General features: G+C 34.4%; 1 protein-coding gene across 1 annotated transcript in view; it reads right to left on the bottom strand.

The window, feature by feature from the left end:
- Positions 1 to 7,425, bottom strand: part of LOC150084176 (cyanocobalamin reductase / alkylcobalamin dealkylase-like) — a 42,293-nt gene extending 34,868 nt beyond the window's left edge. Inside the window, exons 1-2 of the mRNA XM_090376146.1 lie at positions 7,308 to 7,425; positions 2,364 to 2,558 (exon numbers count right to left, since the gene is read on the bottom strand). Of these exons, the coding sequence (XP_090232272.1) occupies positions 2,364 to 2,558; positions 7,308 to 7,400 (288 nt within the window). The 5' untranslated portion in view covers positions 7,401 to 7,425. The remainder of the gene's footprint in view (positions 1 to 2,363; positions 2,559 to 7,307) is intronic.
- Between the last annotated feature and the right edge of the window lie 3,658 nt (positions 7,426 to 11,083).

Consider the following 11,083-nt stretch of genomic DNA (forward strand, 5'->3'; position numbering starts at 1 on the left):
GTACTTCTGGAAGTAATGCAAACTGATTTTATATAAAGAAAATCGAAATAATAATAATGAATGGTTGTAGCACGAGGAGCCACAACACAACTGCCATCGTACAGCCGGCACAGTGAAATACAGGTGAACTTGGTTATAATGAACACAGAAATAAGATCACGGCTGTAATGAGCAAAAATCCATGATGATTTTAATATACACATTTTTCCATACAATCGCTCACTGTTATAACAAGCGTACTACAGAAATATATTACAAGCATACTACAAATTTTGGTAACTATTCAAACATTCTTAATTGCTCGGGTAGTCAAAAAACCCAATTCTTGGGTTTTTCAAAGACAAAAATGAAAAGGGCACCTTAGCTTTTATGACCACCTGCATCAGATTAGCTGCCAGTTTATGACCTTGTCCTTTCAGGGACAGGGGCTATACAGTAGCGCACTGGTGTTCTGCTTGTCACATCACCCTATTTACAGATAGTCTTGTATTCACTGAACCATAAATTAATTTGAGACTAAGAATTTTGGAGGCAGGACTTCTAAGAACTCTGTATGCAAATCACTTTGTCATTTTAAAGTAAAATCAGTTAGAAACGAATCCTTCCTTTGGAAAGGAAGGATTCGTGAAACTAACAAAAACTTACTAACAAAAGAAAGCATCTCTTGATTCGTGAAAAAAAGTCAAAATTATTCGCGAGTTAGAATATGGTGCAAAAAATGAAGTATATAAAAAGTTTTTTGTTTTCTTAAACAGTATCAACGTTGTGGAAGAATAAACATGTTTACATATCGGCACTGGTAAAGAACATAACTGGAAAAAAAAAAAAAAAATTTAGCTTCAATGGTTCACTACACAAAAAAAAGCTAGATTTTCAATAGACAGTCCGATCTTGAAGGCTCAAATGGAAATATTTGCTAAACAATTTGGATGCAATGATTTTGCATGTAACAACAGTTAGCTGGATCGATTTAAAAACTGAATACAAGCATATTAATATAAATAATATATAGGTATATACTAATATTCTTTTTTTCTCTCTAATAATGCTTTTGTTTTTTGAATATCTTTTTATCACGTTATTGAGAATTAAAAACATAGGAGGTAGATGTAACTGATCACTGATATAGTGAGTAATGGTTATAACAAGGAAATTTTGGTCCCTTGATGCTTATTATAAACAAGTTTGACTGTATGTGCAATGAAGAGCAAACATCTTGTACAACCATGTTTCTTTGTTTTTCTTATTAAAAACATAAATAAACACTGCTTACGTTCAGAAGTGCAATAATGACTTTAGACTAAACCAATGATAGGGAACAACTTTTCCATTGCAAAAAAAAAAATAAAAAATAGCTAACTCAAAATGTAAATGGTACAATTAATTCAATGAAGATCAAATTCTAAAATTTAATCCAAAATATGACAAAAACGTTTCAGACAACAAATGACCTAAATTTAAAAATAAGATAGGTAAATCCCACTGCATTTCAGTGGGATTTACCACTAAAATATTATATTCAATTATGAACATAATACATAATATTCAGATAATTGCAACGTTAATAATAAAAGCAGTAGAAAATCAAGCAGTACATGCTATCATTCCCAATACACATGGCATCTCTGAATTACACCAACAAAATTACAAGGGTAATTTTCCCTGCCAAAACCAGTAAAGAAGTTCATATAAACATTTTTGATTTAGAACAGTTTGCAGAGATAACTATTTTAATTTTACAAAATGACTATGAAGTTTTCAATGATGTAAAAAATGTTATAAAATACTTAAGAAATAAGAACAAGCAGACATATACAAAAGTAAAATGCTTTATTCATACTAGGTATGTGTCTGCTTATGCCTACTTTTTTTATTGTTATTTTTATTACACTCAAAACTCTATAACCATTTTTTAAAATAGCTCCATAACAATTCAGATATGTTTATATGAACATTTTTACTTCTTCTAGCACACAGAACAATCCTTAAAATTGTCTCTATAAAGTAAATGCTTTTGTGTAAAAAACAGATTATATATTCATTTCAAAAGGGTTTTAAATCTTATAGAATATTCTGAAAGTTACCTAATATTTCTATAATTGTAATATAGTAGAAATTGTTTGGGGGGGGGGGATTATTTTGTACTGCTGAATTAATTTTTATAACACTTCCATACTTACAGCTTAATATAATCCATTATGAACAGGAAAGCCAACATGGATAAAGGCAACCTGAAAGGGGATTGATGGGGGGTGTCAGGTTATAGCATGAAGAATAAAAAAATTACAGGCCTATTGTTTCTTTTGTAATGCTTCACATTACTTTTTCAATTAGAATTTTGCAAAGAATGGAAATAATATTACCTCCTTAATTCTGTTCAAATAAAAAATCATACACTCATCAACAGGATCCCTCAGGGTATTCAATTCATTCTGCTGAATAAAGGATTTAAAAGCACTTTCAAACATCTTGGGAGTACTAATTACTAATACAGCAAGGGTGTCAGGATGATATGGAAGGTGGAAAACAGACTGGATACATTCATTATACCATCCCACCTATAATTAAGAATTAAAAACATATAGTACAATATCAATATCTTTATCAAAAAAAATAATAAATAAATAATTTAAGATACATATATATCCCACACACACACACACACACACCATTTTAAGTTTACTAGTATTGTATATATTTATTCATGATCTTGTGCTCTAGTTTTGCAACTCAAGTTATGCCTATAAATCAGTCTTAACCGGGAATCAAGTTTATGATATTAACTAGAATTTAATGAGTTAATTTTTAAACAGAAAATTAAGTAATATGCATTTGAACAAATGACTGACTGTCATTGTCAATCAGGTCATAAAATCACAACAATTGAACCAGTAATTTAATGGATAAGAATTTTATTACTTGAGGTATGCATACATGATCATATCCAGATGACTTTTTTTTTTTTCTTTTTTTGTAATGGCTTTGAAAATGATGTTGAATTAATAATTAGAAAATTTTCTATTCCAAAACAGGAGTCTGTTCAACAGGTGAATATTAAACACAGATCATTCATTTTTAAGGCTGCAACACATGTACTAAATTAAAAAGCTCAGGAAGTTGGTAAGACAAATTGTCTGTGTCAGAAAATTCATGTCATAAACAAGCATCGTTCTTCAAAACAAGTCCAATAGTTCTACATGGTGTCTTCTTAATTATGCTTTAAGAACCATATTTTTACATTTATATGTACCCAACTCCACACTGAGGACAACATCAGAACTAAGATTTTTACAGTACACATTTTATTACAGTAGCTTTGTTTAAGAAATTCAATAAATTAAACAGTTATTTTAATTACTTACTAACAATTAGAGCTCTAAAAAATTATTACTCAAAGGGTTTTATGAGGAGAAAACGAATAGGAATCATTTTTAGAACAACCTGACCATGGTAATCAGCAAGGAAGCATGGTAATCTGTCAATGAGTCCATTTATAAAGTGATTGGGACTAAACTCAATTTTGAAAGCAACAATTTACCAATCAAAATAACAAAACTTTTCTTCAATTAAAAAAAAAAAAAAAAAAGGAACACCACACACACCTATTCATGTCAGAAGTAACAAAATTTTCAAAGTAACCCCAACAGAAAGAAAATCAAAAAGACACCCTTGCTAGTTAGTTCATGGACAGCACTTAAAATACTACTGTGATCAATAACAAAAATGATATTTCAGAATTGCTCCTAAAAATGATATTTTTAGGAGCATTAGCAACTAAGGCCATATTGCTCCGGGGATATGCAGTGGTCATTCCCTGACCTTTCCACATCCTCCGTATTTGGTGGTGACGGGCTCAAACCCCGGTCTAATCAAGAAGTGTGTGCTACGCACTACTGCTCCTTCCCACCTGGCTAGGGAGACACCGATGTTCAATTGTTCTTAATGATACTATACTGTATGCCTATATGGGAGGATTTCACTATGGTGCCACGTTATTCTTTGCTGACTTTAATTATGCAATGCAACTTTGTTTCTCTGTAAAAAAATGCCTGTGTGGTGGCCAATTCTTTTAAAAATTTACAATCTTGAAAATTTACTTTTTTTACTTGAAAGATAAATCAAATGAATTCCATGAACTGTCTTTGCCTGAAGAAGGCGAACAAAAATTCTTGAGTTTTAAAAAATGAGCAACAATGCATATTTGTGTAATAATATATGGTATATTCCATTATAGAGGTTATAACGTTTTCGATGGAACTTGCCCCAAATAAAGTAAGAAAGCATTATAATTAGCCTCTAACTGGAGGGCAATGACAACATTGATTTTCCAGGGGATTTTTCTGCAGTGTCTACATCTAACTTGGAAACATGCACACAATGTACTACACTTGCTATTTTTCGGCACCTCCAACTTTTCTTTATAAGCTCTTAAAAAGAATGAAAAAATATTTTATTAAATAAAACTAAATATATATCAAGTACAGTATTATAAATGTGGCATTAACATAATAATAATGCTATCATTAATGAAATTTATTACTTGCTGGTACAGTAATCTGTATTGAAAACAACAAAAAAGAGCATAGTGCGCAAATTAAGATTAAGGATTTCTACGACATAACTTCACCATAAATGATTTCCAGAATTCCATCACCACTATTGTCCCTTGATCAAAACCAAATTCACGAAGATGGCGGATTAATCCATTACTTTAGCTTCGAGCCACCACAGCAGAACAGCGACAGAAGCAGTGATTCCCAACTTATTCTATTCAAGCATGCGCATGGTTCACTCTGTTTGCCCGTCTTTATGCTTTGACTTCAGTAATTCTGAAAGAATTAAAAAATATATACTTTAAATTTTTTATACTTAACATTTTTATTTTCTATTTGCTGCCTCTGCTGGGACCCGATGTATTTAAGATTTGTCAAACGTTCAATAAGAATGAAAGGGTTTTTTCCCCCTACATGTAGTTACATTGTTAATTTTAATTTCCTGCACTAATTAAAAGCAGTTTTTTACCACTACCTAAATAAATTAATAAATTTTTATGATTTCACATCATGAAATACAAATATGTGTGTGTACATGTATACACGCAATAATTTTAAGTAAAAAAGGGACATGTGTAGATGTGTATTAATTCCGTTTATTAGCTCTTGGTCAGGAGTTCCAACAATACATTGAGGCAACGGCTACAAACAGGCCAGTGGTTGCAAGTTTGTCCAGAGGCATTTTGGACAGAGTGACAGGCCAGCATGGCCATGTCCAGATGTACCATTTATATTGTACAGAAGTATACTGACAATGCTGAGCTTGCCCCAGGACAACTAATGAGACAACTATAGAGGCTTACAGTAGAATATAAAAGAAACATACATTTAGAAAATTATATCACTAATAGGAAACCAACATTACTGACATAAGTAGTAAAAAAATAAGTACAAACAACTGGCATGCCTTGGCTAGCACTAAATTCTCAAGATGTATGCATAGCTAATGCAGAAAAATGCAGTTCATAAGTACATGAAACGTGGAAGGTAACTGCAGTTACCTGATACGTGGAAGGTGTGTGATCACACTGACATCTAAACTGAAAAGTCATGGCGAAAGGAGAGGAAAGATGTAACATTATGGTTATTTTTAGTTTGGTTGATATTCCTTACTATAAGTTTAGCCATTTGTGACAGGAGAGTTTTGTTTGAGCTATTAAGACAGGGTCTAGATTCAGTACGTTAATAAAGAAGACAGTGTTAAAAGAAAAGTACTTTTCGATTAATTTAGTAGAGGGACCAGTGTTGGTTTGGATCTTGCAGTTTTCCTAGGAATTCTCCAAGCTATGTCTGGGCAATCAATGTCAGAGTTGTACAGTTTTGCAAAGAAGAAAAGGTTGTTGTAGCAGATTGAAAGTGAAAAATCAGAGTAGTTTAGACAGTCAACCTTGAAAGTCCAGGAAGAGACAGGTTTGTAGCTTCACTTAAAAAGTCCATTTTAAGAAACCAGTATTCAAGAGCACAGAACTATTTTGAAATTTGTGTTGGCCAAGCCAGCCCAAACAATTTTTGGCTTGATGAATTTGGAGACGAATTGGATTATAATATTAGCAGAGTGGATATGTTGAAGGTTTTGTTTTGACAGCCAAATGGCTCTTGTGAGTTTTCTAGCCAAGTAGTTTAGATGAGTAGAGAAATTGAATTTGGAGTCATAGAAAATTCCCAAATCCATATGGTCCGATACAATAGGAATTGTTTGCCCATTCCGCAAGGCGGTTATCGGAAAGATTCTCTTTTTAAGTGAAATTTGGAGGCAACTAGATTTTGAGGAGTTGAGTGAGATTGCAGGATTTGAGGTACAAGGCAAATTCTTGGGTGTTACAGATAAGCTCTTAACTACAAAAAAAAAAAAAAATTTTTAATTGTTTCTCGCTGAAAATAATGCGAATCTCTTGGGAGAATACACACTTTGGGGGGGGGGATTCTAACATGCGAGCTCCATATTAGAAAAAATAGGAGCTCACATGTTAGAAACCCCTCCCCCCCAAAGTGTGTATTCTTCCAAGAGATTCGCATTATTTTCAGCGAGAAACAATTAAAAAAAAATTTAATACACACTTGTGTGGGAGGGTCGGATTCTAACATGCCAGCTTCACATAGTAAGCTCAGGTGGTAGATGACTTTCATCAACCGGTGAAATACCACCACTTTGCTTATTGGAGGCTTGAAGTGGTGAAACCCATGTTTAGTCTCTAGAGCAAAGTTTCCGGCATCCCCCTCCCCCCAACACTTCTCCTTCAACCCATGCACGGTACTAAGTACTATAGGTTTTGATACCTTTCGTGTTTGGGGTTTTCATAAAAAAAAAAAAAGTCGCTGCAGAGACAGACATAGTGATTGACACATGCTGTATTAAAATAACAGGTAGAAATCACAGGTTTAGTCGCAGGTCGTATTCACCGATGTCATGCTGTGACGGCGCGACGATAATGTACAGGATTGCCCCAGGTTTATTTCTTCTTAGGATCTCAAAAACGGCAATACACGCCAAAAAAGTGCTGTAGATGTCAAAAAATTCATGCAACCAGAAGAGCGAAGAGTGATAGCGCTATACATTTGAGAATTAAAACGGAAGTTTACTGTAAGTGTAAATATACTAGTATTATTCCATTTCTTCTAACTCAAAACATGTTTAGAATTTTATACTCCCATGTAAGTCTGACTTTTTTTACTGCTTCCAAGGTCAGCTTATACGCCGGAATGTACAGTAAATATAAATATATATATCAACAGCACACGGAAACACAATTCTACCTTAAATGAATGCAGTTCAAATCCATCGGTACTAAACGAGTCCTGCAAATCAGAAAACAACAAATTTACACGTGTTTCGCACAACTCTTCCATGCTGTTTGCTGCTAACGACGCCACCTTTCATAAAGCCACTTGCCATGTACTTTAATAAATACCAGAAATCATCAAGCGATTGCAGGGCTTTCAAGTGTTTAATTTATCAAAATTACATCTTTATGATGTATTGCGAAATGTTAACCCTGTAGATAGACAAATATTCCAATAAATAGTAAGATATGAAATAAAAGAGACTCATAACAGCAGCACAAATTAAAGTTCTGCGGAAATATGCTTTAGGTCTGAGTAATTATTAATTGAATTAGTGGGAATAAAGTCACGACGATTGGTAAAATTATTAGAAGGAACAAGAAAATTTAGTGCGCAAAAGTTATTTTATTTTATTATTATTATTATTTTTTTTTTTTTTTTTTTGTCCGCTGCTATATAAGCTTACTTCCTTACATTTTTCCAATGCCGATACTAATCAATTTTACTGTAATACTATAAAATAGACCATATCCAACGATAACAAAACATTTTGATGTTCGGGACGAGTTACTAGTCAGTTTTAAGCGATGGTTGCTAGAATTTGACCAATGGGTTTTATACCAGAATTTTTTTTTTTTTTTGTCTAGCAAACAGGCAAATCGACCACAGAATGTACGGAAGTTCCCGACGAGATATACTGACGTGTCATAGCCTTAGTTGCTTTGGCGTTAACACACACACACACACACACACACCTAATGTTAGGGGTTTCTCGAGGTATAGGGTGTTTGCAATAGCCAAATTCTGTGCTGATTTGTCTCTTTTACTAGATAATTAGTCTGCGCGAGTAGCACACAGTGATATCGTCACCGTTCTCCAAACTCCGGGTGGAAAAGGCCCGGGTTCAAATCCTGTCGAAGACGCAAGGAAGTTTAATGGGCTTTTTTTTCACTCCGTGGCTGAGTTAGTCGGTCTCAGGCGTAGATAGCTAGGTTTCCTTCCCCCCGAGAAACTGGGGATTTTTCGTCCAGCAAAACAGGCAAATCGATCAGAGAACACACGCAATTTACAGACAAAATACATATATGGGTATATATTAGAAATAGTTGGTGGCCCTAATATAATAGTTTGAGTGTTTTCTTTACTAGATAAGCACATTCAAGATTGAAGAAGGGGCAAAAAATTCATACTACCCAGTCATGCATGGTATTCAACTAGGCCACAGTAACAAAAAAGGAAAAGAAAGAAACCTATAAAATCGTCCTGTCATTCACGGTATTTGAAGACATGACTTTAACACACCGTGGGAAAGGCATTATAACCATTTTTCCATGCAACCCACTACTGCGTTACCCTCGAAGTGTAAAGTACCAAAGTTGAATTGAGGTAGGTGCAAGACAAGTGGCTTACAAAGTGCATAAACAGTCTTGATTAGATTCTTTCTCCACTAAATTCAAAATGCATAAAATTCCATGAACTATTTTCAAGCCATAGTCTCCATGACTATGGCTTGAAACAATTCTCAGTGGATGGTCTCTCGACTATTTCTCCCAGAAACTCAATTGTTACTAAAATATACGACTTTCAACATAATGCACTTCACGAGTTTCACCTGTCGGAAAATGGAGGACTGGAGTCCATCATGGCTTCATTACATACAACGAAAGAGGAACAGGCAAAAATTTTGGAACCAAAATATTTCCCACTCCAGGAGACCAGACAAAAGGCTACATATCAGAAGAAATATTAACTGACTTCTCCATAGCGATTTAGAGATCCTTCTAGATAAAGCAGACAGTATTCATGTTAATAAATGTAATATTAAAATGATTAGCAAAATTTAACAACATAATCGTCTGTGCAGTTTTCTTCATTTCGAGTAAGCTCAAATAAATGTACAAATGTCTCTCCTAACCCAATTACATTTATTCAATTTGCTATTTGAACAATGAAAAAAAAAAGAAGTATTAAAGAAGTAATGCAGGTCCAACCTGACAGGAACATACAACAATCACACCAATCATGAATTCCTTAAAGGGTAGGTCCAGCCAGTCTGATTAGCTAATATGAAGTAATCACAAAGGAACTGGATAGAAAAATAATTCTGAGTCATACACTGAATTTCAAGAAAACTTTTGACACAATTGCACATGGAAGACTGCTGTGTAATTGGAGCAGTGTAACATTAAGGGACAGGTGAGAAAGTGCCTACTGATAGGCGTGTGTTAACTGCAAAGCAATTAAAGCAATGAGACGTCAGTATATTATTTCTGTAATTTCTTGAGTTTTTCGGTTCGGTTTCCTAGACGAAAACCGCAAAGAATTTTCTCAGAGGAAAACCTTGCAATCCTCGCCTGTGAAAGACTAATTCAGCCACGTAAAGAAGAATGCTCATAAAAATTCCTCACGCCAGTGACGGGAATTGAACTTAGGCTTTTTCCACCGCTGTGTAAGGACACTGATTATATCCACTATGCTACTAGCAAGGGCTACTGCTAAAGTTAAAGGGAAGCTATAGGAGTGGAAGGAGAGATAAAAAGTAGTTATTAATAGCCCCTTCATGGACTAATGTTACAAGTGGATTCGGTAATACTTATTTTGGTCCATTACTGGTTTCAATATTTATTTAGTATATTTATGCAAGCAAACATAAAGCTTAATATCTAAGTTTGCAATTGATACCAAGGTGAGAAAGATGGTAAATGATAGTAGAGTATGGCACTCCAACCCCAACAAGACCTATATAACTCAGACAGACGGGCTGAAAAGTGCACTTTACACTTAAAAATACAATGTAATTCATTTGAGCAAAAATAATTCCAGAATAACATACATACAAGTGGTGGAAAATTGAAAGTCGTTGAAATCAAACAGCCCAAGGAGTAACGGCACAGTCCGACATGAGCTGTGCCGATAAGTTACAGCTCATGGGATTCTGTAAATGATACAGAAGAATTTTCCAGCAGGGAAAGATGTGATTACGGAAACAGTGAAGCTCTATCTTGAGTACTGCAATACAGGTTTGAAAACCTCATTTAGGAAGAATGTTGATTTGTTTGAACGGGTGCTGAGAAAAGAAACAAGATTAGTCACGGGCACAAAAGTATGGACTTATAAATAAAGATTTCAGTATAATAAATTGCAGTCCAGGAACTAGTCATCCGGAAGAAGATCTGATTGAATTGAAGTGATTAAGGCTTGAACTGGGTTTAGTAAACTAAATGTTCATGCCATCCTCATTCATTCTTGGATAACACACACACAAACACGAGGACAAATTTAAATTCGAAAAGGAACCATATGGTAATTAATTGTTGTAACAAAAGGTGCGTGCGTGTGTGATTTAAGTGTAAAATGTGATTATTCAATACCTGAAGAGAATGGAACAGTGGACTTCCAAGTGTTGAGTAAAATATCAAATGTATAACGTTATATAAAGCACTATTCTGATAATATGCATGGAATGAGTATAAATTATCAGGCGATATAAACCGATGAGCCAAAACATGACCAGCGAGTCGTTATACAAATCTAAGCAACTGAAGGTGAACTACGGCACGTGCGCGGATCGGGACCCAGTAGAAAAAAACACCTGATACCGTGCACCGTTAATCAATGTTACTCTTGTTCTTCAGATGGGAAAGGCGGCAGACCTAAGGGAGTTTGACAATGAGAAATTGTAATGGCCAGACGACTGGATCAGAGCATAGCCGAAATGGCATGCTCAAGGTCAGCCGTGGTTAGTACCT

The sequence above is a fragment of the Mastigoproctus giganteus genome, chromosome 6 (genome assembly GCF_048544385.1).
Source record: "Mastigoproctus giganteus isolate SK-2022 chromosome 6, ASM4854438v1, whole genome shotgun sequence".
In the NCBI taxonomy this organism is placed as follows: domain Eukaryota; kingdom Metazoa; phylum Arthropoda; class Arachnida; order Uropygi; family Thelyphonidae; genus Mastigoproctus; species Mastigoproctus giganteus.